This window comes from Crotalus tigris, unplaced genomic scaffold, assembly GCF_016545835.1.
Source record: "Crotalus tigris isolate CLP2741 ecotype Arizona unplaced genomic scaffold, ASM1654583v1 scf7180000018335.1346539, whole genome shotgun sequence".
In the NCBI taxonomy this organism is placed as follows: Eukaryota; Metazoa; Chordata; class Lepidosauria; order Squamata; family Viperidae; genus Crotalus; species Crotalus tigris.
The window spans coordinates 431,507-446,911 of NW_024096950.1; the positions used below are offsets into that span (position 1 = coordinate 431,507).

A 15,405-nucleotide genomic window follows, 5' to 3' on the forward strand; every position below is an offset into this window, starting at 1 on the left:
AAAAAGCAGCTTTACTTGGAACAGCTTAGATCCTGCAGTGATATCTGAAACACCCTCAGACATCCACACCTGCCTATCCCAGGTCTTTGGGAAGGACTTGAGAGGCAGTCAAAAATGTAAAATCCAGTTTGAACATCTGGCTGACTGTGTGATGAACCATAATAATAATACTATTACAATACTATGGTAGTTTAACTTGGGTCTGTGTGTGTGTTATGTTTCGCATGTGTGTGTGTGCATAGAAGCAGAACCAGCAGCCAGGTAGAAAGATAAGCCAACATTTCCAACCAAGGAAAATAGCTTGTTATCTGAGCTCCACACAGCTCCAGCCCCTCAACTGGAAACTGGATTCACAATTTTGTGTTGATCTGCAGCTGAGCTGAAAAATCGACAGACTCAGCTGCTTAAACACCGACAATACGATGGACTCAAAGATGATTCAGAAGTGGTGCAATTGCCCTTGTGTGAAAGTGATGAAAGGGCAGGTCCTGCATCCTGGAAAACCTCCCCCAACTCCGCAAGAACGCACAAATTTCAAAGGAACGATGCTGCTGCAACAACTCAAAATTATCTTTATTCCTGGCTCTACCATACCGGATACATAGATTTTCACCTCCAATATAGAAAAATAGTTTCCTGTAGAAAAGATCACCTGCTTGGTATGTGAATATTTTACACAAGCACTTTGTCTTTTGGTTTCCTGCCTTTTATTGAGGTGGTAACATCTGTCTTTCAAGCAAACCATTTCAAACTTCAAGGTGGAGGGCCTGTATAATTGTATGCCGTTCTAGGCTAACGCTTCCTTCTACCTGGATACCTACAAATACCATTCTCTATAACTCAGGAGAACATTTGATCACATGAACCATATCTGTAGTTTTAAAGTGGGATGGCTCCAGGCATACAATTCTAGTGAAAATGAGACCCACTATTTCAAGCGAGAAAGGTAAATCAGTAAAGACGGTATTGGAAGGGGGGAAAATGCTGTCAGTATTGCTTACAAGGGCTTATCTTAACTAAGCTATTAAGAATTAACTTGGATAGGATGATAGGAATAAAAAAAAAGGAAGAAATTATGAATGTAGTTGGTAGATAAGTTAATAAAGTTGGCAGAAAGAAGCCGGGCGCTTCCTTCATCTCTATTGCAGTTAGCATGCTTAAAATTAAAAAGGAAGGAAGTTGTGTATATAGAAATAGTTTAAAATTGAGACAAGGAAAAATGGAAACAAACTAAAGGGTTTGAACCCACAAGGAAGAAAAGCTGGCATTCATCTGCCCAATTTATTTACATTTCCTTCCTTTGGCTCTATTTCTGTAGGTTCCTCCAACATTTTGTTGGAATCATAGTCTAGACCAGTGTTTCTCAACCTTGACAATTTTAAGGCATGTGGACTTCAACTCCCAGAATTCCACAGCCAGCATTGCTGGCTGTGGAATTCTGGGAATTGAAGTCCACATGCCTTAAAATTGTCGAGGTTGAGAAACACCGGTCTAGAAAAAATCTTCAGGAATGCTCATTACTGTTTATTATGATGCCCTTTGACTACAAAGAGTAATGATACCGTTCTTAATTTCGCCCCGAGCTTCCTGAGCATCAGGCAAGAAAAAAGAATTCTGCACACCTGATAGCCCCAAACCGTTCACTGCTGCCTTCGTAGTTGACGGTGCAATTGATCAATCAAAGGCCCACTCCTTTTTCATGTGCATCATGCACCTGCCTGTAAAAGGAGCAAGGTTTTAATCAGCAGGTTGGTTGCCGTGTTGAAGCCAGGAACTATTACAATAGATGCCCTCACCCCAGCAACAATTCCTACTTGAACTAGGCTTGAAGAGAGAAAACCCTATAAAACAGGATGCAAAGAAGCCTGACTTGACATACCATTTAACAGAGCTGGGTACAAATTGTGGCAAGAATTTCAATTTCCGCCAGCGACCAGAATAGTGAATAGGTGAACGTGTGTATAAAGAAAAATACTAGATAAAGATGTTCTAACCAGAAAAGAAGCTTTCTCTGTATTAATTCTTTAAATTAAAGGTGGAACTTCTAGGTTATCTTCAAAGCTCAAGTTCTCGGTGTCTACAACTTTGGGCTGTTGAAGCCTTAAAGGTCCTTGTCCCATCCGACCCTTTTTATGGACAATATTTGTCACATCAGGGAAGGAATATTTGGTAGGATCCACTTCCAACTTCTCCAGACCCTCGTGTCTGCAATAGTAAGCAAAGAAACAAAACAAGGGAATGTTAATCTACATTAATACAAAACAGACCAGATTCAGTTGAAAAAGCCTTCCAATATGTATTCCTATCAGCAGGATATGAGCTATGGTGGCACAGCTGTGGTGGCGCAGTGGTTAGAATGCAGTATTGCAGCTGCCAGCAGTTTGGCAGTTCGAATCTCACCGGCTCAAGGTTGACTCAGCCTTCCATCCTTCCGAAGTCCGTAAAATGAGGATCCAGATTGGGTGGGGGGGCAATACACTGACTGTAAACCATTTAGAGAGGGGCTGTAAAAGCATTGTGAAACAGTATATAAGTCTAAGTGCTATTGCTATTTGAAAGACTTCAGCTATCAAGAGCTGCTTCAGAAATCCAAACACAATTTTAGGTGTTCTCTAGTCAAGATGTTCCACTGTTCTCCCCAGAGCTTTAGAAATGTATTCTGAAGATTAAGTGGCTTCTTGAGAACTCCTTGATAATATTCATCTCTAATTATCACTTTGCTCATTTCTGGTGTATAAGATCTGTAGGAGGCTGAATATGGTTTCATTAAAGGCTCTGCTCTGCCTTCTGTCCTAAAGGGCAAACACTGCTACCATTGTATTAAGTTTTCCTTCTCAATCTCCGATTTTTCCTTTCATGTTCTTAAGAACTAACACTAAGAACATTGGTTGCCTTTTATTTCCTAATAAGGCCATTTTTTCACAAGTCTAACTGGAAGCTCACCCTTAGTCCAGATATAGTACGAGAGTTTAAAACAGGATGTGTTCTTTAATTCCCTTTTTTGAAATAGAATTCTACTGATATTCACTCCAATAATTTTGGAGATTGTCTTCAGATATGGTTAACTACCTTCAATTCTACAAACCAATATTGGGTTTCCTACCAAGACAGTAGAAAGAGGGGTCTAATTCTGAGTCTACTTATGCTGCTTAAAAATGAATATTCAACAGCAAGTAAGCTATGCTTGATGAAACTGGGGAGATGAGTAAGCCAAGACTGGAAGCTGGAAAGTTATAACTTTACAGTATAATGCAGGTCCCCACTTATTGGCTTGCTGAGATGTTACCATGGCAGATTGCATTCTGTAAAATTACATTATGCTTGTTAAATTTATATTCCTATCTTGCATTCACCAAATGATACCTCGGTCCGAGACGTTTAGCCTTGATAGTAGGAGAGTTTGCTGGCAAGCAAACCAATGAAACAAATCCTACTGAGACCACATTACTACGCATTTGCTACTGACAACTGTCCTCGTAGCTGAGGCAGTGGTTCTCAACCTATTCTCCACCACAGACCCACCTAAATACCTTTTGGGCTCACGGCCCACCAAAACTTAATTCAAGATTTAAATCTCAACATTTCTTCAAGCCTTCACGGACCCCTTGTGACGGATCACTGCCTCTCCCCACCCCTGCACAGAGGTCCACGGACCACAGGCTGAGAACCACTGAACTAAGGGAATGGGGTGCAGAAGGAAAAGGTGGAGGGAAGGGAAAGGAACAATCTGCTTTCCAACCCCTTTTTCTCCATGCTTTGCCCTCCCCCAAAAAACTTTATCCATTTCCCCAAAGTGTTTCCTCCCTTTCACGTCATTTCCCTCAACGATTTGGGGATATCAGTCATGCAAAATTATTTTTCTTGCCTGATGCTCAGAAAGCCTACAAGTAGCAAAATATGGGCTGTGACCTCCATGAGACAAATAAAAATCCTGCCTAGAGCTGTTTGGAACAAGCAAAAAGTGGGAGGGTGTTGGGCAAAGCAACTGCCTGGGTTTCTCTTTAAAACGCAACTGTTTTTCGCTTCATTTGTTTGTCGGTTCATATTCCACGTTTATTGTTTTTACGAATAACTCAAGGTGGCAAACCTATGCAGCACGCCTTCCTTCTCCTATTTTCCCCACAACAACAACCCTGTGAGGTGTGCTGGGCTGGGAGTGACAGGCCCTAGGGCACCCAGACGGCTTTCAGAGCTAAGACGAGGCTTGAACTCATGGTCTCCTTCTTTCTAGCCTGGTGCCATAGCCACTAGGCCAGGGGTAGGCCACCTTGGCTCTTTTATGACTCGTGGACTTCAACTCCCAGAATTCCTGAGCCAGCCATGCTGAGGGGAAAGGGAGAGGTTTCCAAGCTGAGCCATGCTGGCTCAGGAATTCTGGGAGTTGAAGTCCATGAGTCATAAAAGAGCCAAGGTTGCCTACCCCTGCTGACTAGACCAAACTGTTTCTCTACCAATAACTCAAAGCGGAGGACACATCCGTCACACCTTCCTCCTATTTTCCTCCCAAATGAAACAAAATTAGGAAAGGGTCAACGCACTTTGTGTCGAAGCTGTAAACGTGGGATGTTTCTGCTCTGACAACGGATGAAAATGGCAGCCATTTTTTCTTTGCTTTTAACATGCTTTTTCTTCTATTTAGAAATCAGGTGCAGAAGGTGGGGTTGGGGTGAATGCTTGAGCTCAGCTAGCCATAATAATAACGCTGCTCTGTGGGAACCGAGGATGAACTGATAACGTTTTGGCCAGGCTGACACATTTCAGGCTAATTGGAGAACGTGATTTATGACTGCTTATTGGAGGTGGCTTTCATGACACTTTGCTCTTCTTGGCCCATTTCTTGCTCTGCCTCTTAAAGGAGACAGCAAGGAGATTGCTCTGGGTCAGTTCCCACACCTGAACCTTGGCTAAACACCTTCCATTTGGCCCAGATTTGGAGAGCCGGCATCTCACCAAGGTTCCGAGTTCAGATTCTTAACTGTGTGATAATCATCTGCCAAAAGCTGTTCTAAGGGAAGACATGAAAACCATAGTATCTATGGGATTCACATCAAAGAGAGGCAAAGTTCTTCTTGCCATTGGCACAGCACAACCTTGGGAGTCAGGGACCGACAAGACGTATGTTTAGTTGCACTCAGTTCATTGGCATTATTTCCATTACAAAAAGAGAGAGAGAAAAATCCAAAGAAGGAAAGCCGGAATCACCATCACAACGAGAGAGAGGGAAAGAAGCAGAAAAAGGACCTTTTTTTCCCTTCTCTCTCCCAACCACAAATATTTTTTGGTGAAGGTGTTACAGGTAGTCCTTGACTTACTGACTACAACTGATCCCAAAATTTCCATTGCTAAGCAAGGCAGTTGTTAACTGGGACATGCTCCATTTTGTCGCCTCTGGCCATGGTTGTTAAGTGAGTCACTCCAGCTGTTAAGTGACTCATACAGTCATTAAGTGGCTCCCTCATTGACTTTGCTTATCAGAAGGCCATGAGGCAGATCATAAATGGTGATCACATGACCCTAGGATAGGATAGGATAGGATAGGATAGGATAGGATAGGATAGAAGCCTTTTCAGAGATATTTTATTTTTTGTGGGGTGGGAAGAAGGGAGAAGAGATGGCCGGGAGAAGAAGAAAAGCATCTTTTTTTCTTTTCTTTTTTACATTTTATTTTTATCCCCACCCACCTAGTCAGGAGATTGCTCGGGTTTCCCCAGAGTTGCTATTAACATAATGCTTGCTGAATTCGTGCAATTAACGTAACAACCAGTTTGGCTTTTAGTGAGAAATTACAGGCTCAAAAAAAGTTTGAGGAGTATTCATTTTTAAAGCTCCCCAGCTAGACCTCGCATGCTCTTAAGCTCTTTAATAATGTGGTTTCTGAAATGGCAGGAAATGGCCCTTCCGCAAAAGGCAAATAGCCGCTGTCTTCCCAACTCTTTGCAAAAATGGGTGTCATGTGTGTTACCATTAAGCCTCTTTGAAACCTCTTCCTCCGCCAGCTTACCGTTGCCACTGAAAAGGCCATTTAATATTTCTTTAAAGAAAGAAAGAAAGAAAAAGAGATTTGCTTAAAACCTACCCCAAGGGTAGGCAACCTTGGCTCTTTTATGATTCGTGGACTTCAACTCCCAGAATTCCTGAGCCAGCCATGCTGAGGGGAAAGGGAGAGGTTTCCAAGCTGAGCCATGCCGGCTCAGGAATTCTGGGAGTTGAAGTCCACGAGTCATAAAAGAGCCAAGGTTGCCTACCTCTGACCAATCCCAAAGCAGTGGAACGGTAACCGGACTTCCCATAGAAGTTTGTTCTGGTTCATCGAAAGGAGGAGCCCACAGGGAATGTTTAATATGCTGCTTGGAGATGTTTTGGATCCAGTGGCATAGAATTCGTTACCAATATTAAATTATACTAATTCATGTTCATTACCAGGATTAAATTAAAGGAGGCAGGTTTTAATGGCTTGCCTTTGTTGTTGTTGTTGCTCAATAGCTAAGTTGTGTCCAATTCTTTGCGACCCTGTTGGAAGAAAAGTCTTCATCATGGTTTAGTCCAAGCCGGGATAAAGAACATGGCGACTGCTTTAGAAAGAAGATTGCAGTTTATTGAAGAGGAGAGCCAGATAGGAAGATGGCTCTGGCAGAAAAAAAAGGAGTGAACACATGTAGGGAGTGGGTTTTTATACCCTCTGGAGCCTTTTGTTTGGAGTTGTTCCTGTGGCATGAACTTTGACCTGAGTCTGAGTGTGCCTTTCTGGTATTCTGATGGTGATGGGTTAATCCTATTATGTCCAAAGGTCATATCCTGCTTCCCTGGGGCTGGGGCTGATGACTCTTAGAGTTTGGATGGGGTATCTTCTTAATCTCCTAGCTCCCTGGATTTACATCTACATCTCTACAGAGCTGGTTTCTACTTGGGGAAGGGAGACCTGGGGCTATTAAGAAAACTGGGCATGCTTTCCTGCTCTTTAAGATCCTTTGAGGAAATATATTTTTCTGTCCTTTTAATATTTCCTTCTCTAAGGACCTGGCTTCCCACAACCCCATAGCACATCGCTCTCCCCTGTCCAGGTTGTCTACCAAATATGTTCGTTTAGTGACTGTTCAAAGTTACAATGGTCCTGAAAAAAAAAGTGACATGACCTTTTTCACTGGGACGACCTTTCCAGCATTCCCATGATCGTGCGATCAAAATTCAGATGCTTGGCAATTGGCTCATAATTATGACCATGGCTGTATCCCAAGATCACGTGATCCCCTTTTGCGACCTTGTGACAAGCAAAGTCAACGGGGAAGCCAGATTCTCTTAACAACTGGGTTATTGTCAACTGCAGTGATTCACTTAAAAGCTGAGGCAAGAGAGGTCGTAAAGTGGGTCAAAATTCACTTAGCAAGTGACAACAGAAATGTGGGGCTCAATTGTGGTCCTAAGTCAAGGACTACCTGTGTAATGTTTGCATCCAACTTTTTGCTTCCTCAGACTGCTTATATTAGGTTCTGCTATGTTGATTGTGGTCAGAACACAATGATTCTGCTCTTCAGCAGATGACATAAGAATGCTGGCTAAGCTTCCAGCTCTGGGCAAGTGAAAAATACTGATTAAGTCTGCAAAGAGCTAAGAATGGAACAAATAATACTATGGCTGCCTCACAAAAATTGTGAGGTAAGAAAGAGATGCAAATAGAAAAAAGGGAGCCCAGAACACCTACGTCCTTGAACCCAAAGCTATCATTGTAATAGTAATAGTAATAGTAGTAAAGTTGGAAGGGACCTTGGAGGTCATCTAGTCCAACCCCCTGCTCGGGCAGGAAACCCTACGCTATTTCGGACAAATGGCTGTCCAGTCTCTTCTTAAAAACTTCCAGTATTGGAGCATTTACTGCTTCTGGAGGCAGGCTGTTCCACTGATTAATTGTTCTCACTGTCAGGAAGTTCTCCTTAGTTCTAGGTTGCTTCTCTCCTTGATTAGTTTCCACCCGTTGCTTCTTGTCCTGCCTTCAGGTGCTTTGGAAATAGCTTAATTCCCTCTTCTTTATGGCAGCCCCTGAGATATTGGAATACTGCTATCATGTCCCCCCTTGTCCTTCTCTTCGTTAAACTAGACATACCCAATTCTCGCAACCGTTCCTTATATGTTTTAGCCTCCAGTCCCCTAATCATCTTTGTTGCTCTTCTCTGTACTCTTTCTAGAGTCTCAACATCTTTTTTACATCGTGGTGACCAAAACTGGATGCAGTATTCCAAGTGTGGCCTTACCAAGGCATTGAAGAGTGGTATTAATACTTCACGTGATCTTGATTCTATCCCTCTGTTAATGCAGCCTAGCACTGTGTTGGCCTTTTTGGCAGCTGCAGCACACTGCTGGCTCATATTTAAGTGATTGTCTACTAGGACTCCGAGGTCCCTCTCACAGTTACTACTATTGAGCATGGTGCCACCTATGCTGTACTTGTGCATTTGGTTTTTCTTGCCTAAATGTAGAACCTTGCTTTTTTCACCATTGAATTTCATTTTGTTAGTTAGTGCCCAGTGTTCAAGTCTGTCCAGATCCTTCTGTATCTGAAGCCTGTCTTCTGGAGTGTTGGCTATTCCTGCCAGCTTGGTGTCATCTGCAAATTTGATGAGTTCCCCATCTATCCCTTCATCCAAATCGTTGATGAAGATGTTGAAGAGTACTGGGCCCAGAACAGAGCCCTGGGGCACCCCACTACACACTTCCCTCCATATAGATGCAGTTCCATTGAGGACCACTCGCTGAGTACGGCCGGTCAGCCAGCTACGGATCCATCTGGTGGTGGTTCTGTCTACCCCACATTTTTCTATCTTGTCAAGTAGTAGGTTGTGATCTACTTTATCAAATGCCTTACTGAAGTCCAAGTAAATTATGTCCACAGCATTCCTCTGATCCACTAATTTTGTCACTTGGTCAAAGAATGCAATAAGATTTGTCTGGCATGATCTATTTTTGACAAACCCATGTTGGCTTTTAGTAATGACTTTGTTTGCCTCTAGGTGTTCGTTGATTCGTTGTTTGATTATCTTTTCCAGGATCTTCCCAGGTATTGAGGTCAGGCTGATAGGTCTGTAATTTCCTGGATCCATTTTTTTTCCTTTTTTGAGGATGGGAACTACATCAGCTCTTTTCCAGTCCTCTGGTAGTTCCCCTGTGTTCCAGGATCTTTGAAAAATATAGTTCAGTGGCTCCGATATCACATCTGCCAGTTCCTTGAGAACTCTGGGGTGTAATCCGTCTGGTCCTGGCGATTTGAACTCATCTAGGCTGGACAGGTGCTCACTAACGATTTTCTTACATGATTGCTGAGTTACACTGTATTACATTGTATTACTGAGCCGTGATGGCGCAGAGGTTAGAATGCAGTATCGCAGGCTAATTCTGCCGACTGCCAGCAGTTCAATCCTGAATGGCTCAAGGTTGACTCAGCCTTCCATCTTTCTGAAGTCGATAAAATGAGGACCCAGATTGTTGGGGGCAATAGACTGCTCTGTAAACTGCTTAGAGAGGGCTATAAAGCACTGTGAAGCGGTATACAATTCTAAGTGTTATTGCTGCATGAAGACCATTCACATAACCTAGTTATCTTCAGAAAACTGAATCCAAAATTAATATCAGTATGTACATTTGAGGTTCATTTTGCTACTCCATTTATATTGTTAGAATAGGTAAATCAGAATCAGGAAGAGGATGATAGGTGCTTTGGGCCAGAGGTCACCAAGGCAAAGCAAGGAAAACCTGTCAATACCCATATGATGAGCTGTGGTGGTGGTGCAGATATGGATGGTGGTCACTTCTACTCTGTGGGAATTTTGCTGAAAATCTTTTTACGGCTAATTGTGTCAGCATAGTTGAGGCTTAAGAGTTCCGTTGTTACCTGCTGAAAATGCACGATAAATGTGCTAGCTTCCCTTTTTCTCCCTCCCCTCCCCACAAATAGTGAGAATTGTTAGAAGTATGTTCTTCATTTAATGCTGAGACTTCAAAGTGTTGGAAAAAAAAGTCTTCATCCTGGTTCAGTCCAAGCTGGGAATAAACATGGCGACTGCTTTAGGAAGAAGGTTGCAGTTTATTGAAGAGGAGAGCCAGACAGAAAAATGGTTCTGGCAGAAGAAAAAAGAGAGCACATGTAGGGAGTGGAGCCTTTTGTTTGGTGTTGTTTCCTGTTCCTGTTTGAGGCTATCTCCTGTGTCATGTATTCTGACCTGAGTCTGGTTGTGCCTTTCTGGTATTCTGATGGTGATGGGTTTATCCTATTATGTCCCAAAGATCATATCCTGTTTCCCTAGGGCTGGGGCTGATGACTCTTAGAGTTTGGGTGAGATATGTAGATTTTAGGTGTCTTTGTCTTCTTAATCTTCTAGCTTCAACCTTACTGGATTTACATCTGCATTTCTACAGAGCTGGTTTCTGCTTGGGGGAGGGAGACTTAGGGCTATTAAGAAAAATTGGGCATGCTTTTCTGCCTCTTTAAGATCCTTTGAGGAAATATATTTTTCTGCCCTTTTAATATTTCCTTCTTTCTAGGGGGCTGACTTCCCACAGAAGGAATAAGTAATTAGAAAGAAAACTGAAACATCTTTCCACCATTTGAACTGTTTCTCTCCAGTATCTTCACTTTAATCCTTTCCATCTCTTTTTTTTAAACCTCTGTCTCTGCTCCAGTTTGGAGATTGCTCGATCTTTCTAAGGAAGCTGCTCAGGGTTATATAATAAAAATGTAAGTGATTGCCAAATTCATGCAATTAAAGTAGTATCTAGCTTGGCTTTTAGTGAGTCAGGGAGATTAGGCTGGTGTTTTCAGCTTCGTGCTTTGAGCAGCCTGAAGATGATGAATGGGACTTCGTCGAAACGTCGCCAAGACACTTCCAATTTTACGCGGGAGAAAACCCGAACAACCAAAGACCTACATACATACATACATACATACATACATACATACATACATACATACATACATACATATATATATATATATATATATATATATATATATATATAGGTCCTGGTCTGTTATTAAGCTGTTTGATAAAGTGAATTTAATATTATAGAAAATGCTATACAAATTATCAGCCCTGGAAAGTAATTAACTGCTGCCTCCCTGAAACATTTGCAAAAAACTGTATTGTGACTCTGAATTAGCTTATTACTCATTCTTCCCTTTAGTGATCTCAGCTCCTTCTTTGTTTGTTTGTTACTCTGGAGCCCAGCAGATAATAATGTTATGCTGTAATATGGAGACGAAAGCAATTTATTGCATATGTAACAAAAAACCAGTGAGGGACCAATTTTCAACATTGGGAATACAGAAATTGCTACTTTATAATGAGGTTTTTGGTCTCATTATAGTCAATATTTTGCATATTGGCAACTCCCCACAAGCTGATGATGCAAACAAATAAACCTAGGAGCAACCTATGTTGAAAATGGGACCCTGAATATTATCCCTAATGTTAGTGCATGCCAATATAATGTCCATTGTTTAATAGGCCCCTAAGAAGTCATCCCCTGCAGATTATGGGATGCTGTGAAATTCCACACACTCTCCCATCAAAACTACAGTTGGATACTTATATCATGCCTTTAATTAAGACTGGGCTCTTTGGTACTTACCTATTCGATCTTCTTAACATCTGAAAGTACATTACAACCACTTTGATTCATAATAATAATAATAAAAATAATAACAATAACAATAATGTTGGAAGGGACCTTGGAGGTCATCTAGTCCAACCCCCTGCTCAGGCAGGAAACCCTATACCATTTTGGACAAATGGCTGTCCAGTTTCTTCTTAAAAACTTCCGGTGTTGGAGCATTCACCGCTTCTGGAGGCAGGTTGTTCCACTGGTTAATTGTTCTAACTGTCAGGAAGTTTCTCCTTAGTTCTAGGTTGCTTCTCTCCTTGATTAGTTTCCACCCGTTGATTCTTGTCCTGCCTTCAGGTGTTTTGGAGAATAGCTTGACTCCCTCTTCTTTGGGGCAGCCCCTGAGATATTGGAACATAGCTATCATGTCCCCCCTCATCTGTCTCTTTGTTAAACTAGACATACCCAAGTCCAGCAATCGTTCCTTATATGCTTTAGCCTCCAGTCCCTTAATCATCTTTGTTGCTCTTCTCTGAACTCTTTCTAGAGTCTCAACATCTTTTTTACATCGTGGTGACCAAAACTGGATGCCGTATTTCAAGTGTGGCCTTACCAAGGCATTGTAAAGTGGTATTAATACTTCATGTGATCTTGATTCTATCCCTCTGTTAATGCAGTCTAGCACTGTGTTGGCTTTTTTGGCAGCTGCAGCACACTACTGGCTCATATTTAAATGATTGTCCGCTTGAACTCCGAGATCCCTCTCACAGTTACTACTATTGAGCAAGGTACCCCCTATACTATACTTGTGGATTTGGTTTTTCTTGCTTAGATGTAGAACCTTACTTTTTTTACCACTGAATTTCATTTTGTTAGATAGCGCCCAGTGTTCAAGTCTGTCCAGATCCTCCTGTATCCTAAGCCTGTCTTCTGGAGTGTTGGCTATTCCTGCCAGCTTGGTGTCGTCTGCAAATTTGATGAGTTCCCCATCTATCCCCTCATCCAGATAGTTGATGAAGATGAAGAGCACTGGGCCCAGAACAGAGCCCTGGAGCACCCCACTACACACTTCCCTCCATGTAGAGGGAATCAAACAAAATTGCTTCCACTAAATTAGATTGTGCAAAGAACTTTGAAGAGTTAAAATTAGTGCAAGCAGAAGTCAGCTATGCACGCAAAGACCATGTCCCTATGTAGATTCTTTAATAGTTTTTCAAGACTACCTTTCCTTTTTCACAATTTTGCAACAAGCGCCAGGACGAAGGAAAACAGAGGACTGAATACAAGAGTATTAAAATACATCTGAAATAAAACTTGTAACTATTAGTCCATCTTATAGCAAATACTTTAGATTGAAGACAGGGATCAGCCAAAAAGCTGCCAAAGGTGGTATGACATATGTGATGCCCCTGGCTATCTCATTCCTGTAAATACTGGAGCATTAAAATGGCTCAAATTATACAAGATAGCTAAAACTAGAAGAATTATTGCTCACGTGAGGTTTTGTGAGATTCTACCTAGTTTGCATAATTTTAAAAATATACACTATGTTGTCATGGTTTGGCATTCAGGACACTGCATGGAATCAATGAGTGTCTCATTTGGGAAAGAGCCAACAACAGGCACATCGAGATAAACAACATCTCCACATCATTCAAAAGAGACAATCAGAAAGCCAAAAAGGAAACAAAAAGACCAAAACACCTCCTCACCAGCAATCAACACCTAGATAAGCAGACAGCAATGCCAAGTTCAATATTAGACCAACAATCTAGAAATAAACAATATCCCCAATCAAGGAATTACCAACTCAGACAAACAAGCTAATAACACTCCCTGACAGGGCAAGCCACTCATACATAAACAGACAGCAAACCCCTAAAAAGAATTCAACTGTTATAATTGTTTTGTTTGTTTCATGCAGAGGACTATTATTTTTACTGTGATGAGAGTCTTGACTCCCCCAACTCCCATGTGTGATGTGTTGCCCATCCTAATCTAACACCCTTTCCAGAAAATTCAATATTGGCCCGAAGAGAGGGAAATGGGATTTGTAATCAATAACAAGGTGAAGAAACAATAAAAACAATAGTTTTTCTACAGTTGTAAGAACTTTTCTAACTCAGCCATGGAAGCAGAGAATTTTACAAAGGTTCCCAATGGACAAACTGTTGCTCAGTACTCTTCAGGTAAAACTTTGTTTCACAATAAACAACATTGCAATTATTGTTCCTCCTCAAAACTGCCTTAGGTTGACCTTATTAGCCAATATAGCTTCTATTTTCAACTTGTCTAAAATTGAGGTGCTAAAGAAGAGGGAAAAAAGCACTATTACCTTCTTAGATTTCTTTGCAGTTTCCTGGGATCAAATGTTTTCTCAGAAATGGATGCTTTTTGGCTAGTTATTATCACATCTTTCACCTGGGAGAGAATAACAATTTGGTTTCCTTATTTTGTTGCAGCTTTTAGCAAAATGGGGGGAAATAGAGGCACAAATATTTTACTTAATGTTAGAGTTCGTCTTATTTGAATAAAATATTGTTAAGCAAACAATATTTGGAAAGGAAAAGGAAAGCAAACACTGAAAAGAACATCTGAATGCACCAAGTACAGGAAACAATTCTCCATCTTCATCAAATAGGTATATTTGAATTTATTACATATTTGTGATGACTCCCCCAGACGCTTCCCCAGATGCCTCTCCGGATGTCATTTTGAAGGAGGATGAGCCAGTCCCAGGCATGACAGGAGGGAAATTGGGCAATGGCTCTGAGGAAGGGGCTGTGAGTCCAAGTCAGGGGGAGTGGTTGATGAGAGAGAAACTGGACGACCAGCTGGCTGAGAGGGATTTGGCTGAAGCACAGCTGCAGCAGGACAGCCCTGAGGCTTCAGATGGGGAAAGAGCAACTGCCTTCTGCACCTGATCCAAGAACATGTAGGGCGGAGAAAAGACAGGAGCAGTGAAAGTCATCCCGACTATTCACAAGAAGGCAGCTTCATCCCTCTCGATGGGTTGCACCAGAAGCTGGCTATTTAGCGCAGCTGACAGATGGAGGTGATGCTGGGAACAACATGTTCATTTCCTAGCTGTGTGTTTCCTGGTTGTTGTGATTCCTGCCTTGCTTTGGATTGACAACCGTGCCTTGACTTTGGATTGTGCCTTGTGAACTCTGGACTTTTCTCACCTTCTTGTGTTGTGGATTTAATTTTGCCTGGTGGATTTGTCTTGTTTGGAAAACTTCCAAGTGACTTGTGGACTCATTAGCCATTGCTCTGTGGACTAGTATTGGTCTGCTTTTGGCTGGACTTAATTGGGACAGTTCTGAGTTTTTGGTGAAGGGAATTGCTGGGGAATGTTAATAAACCCACTAAATTAACATTGCATGTGAGTGAGTGGGACGAGCACACTATAACATGTAATGATTCCAGAATTATTTCCAAATTGTTTATATATTAAAAGTATATAAAATGCTATCTAGCCAGAATTAAATCCATTCTAGAGGCACCTATTTCAGTCAGACCGTCATAGAAACGCTCAATGCTTTCCTGTTTCAAATCTTCATAGAAATTTGAATTCCTCCATTCGGTTGAAAAATCTTTATAATGCAGACTTGAAATGAAAATTATAAGTCTGAATTATATCTGATACAAAATTCTCCAGAGCTAGAGTAGATTATTGATCCAGATTCTTAAAAATTAATACTGGAAACACAGTCCCACATATTTGCTTTTTTTAAAAAAAAATAATCTTCTGTAAGATGGTGTCTGCTAGATTTATAGGATTTCTACTGTTTAATCTGCCATTTGTCTGAAATG

The 15,405-nt window shown here is 41.5% G+C and overlaps 1 protein-coding gene across 4 annotated transcripts in view; it reads right to left on the reverse strand.

Annotated features, from left to right (window-relative positions):
- Positions 1-549: 549 nt before the first annotated feature.
- Positions 550-15,405, reverse strand: part of DNAAF11 (dynein axonemal assembly factor 11) — a 38,939-nt gene continuing 24,083 nt past the window's right edge. For 3 of the 4 annotated variants that reach the window (XM_039350450.1, XM_039350448.1, XM_039350449.1), the window contains exons 11-12: positions 13,925-14,010; positions 550-2,205 (exon numbers count right to left, since the gene is read on the reverse strand). In XM_039350450.1, coding sequence (XP_039206384.1) covers positions 2,025-2,205; positions 13,925-14,010 — 267 coding nt within the window. In that variant the 3' untranslated portion in view covers positions 550-2,024. The remainder of the gene's footprint in view (positions 2,206-13,924; positions 14,011-15,405) is intronic. The other variant, XM_039350451.1, reaches the window with a different exon arrangement.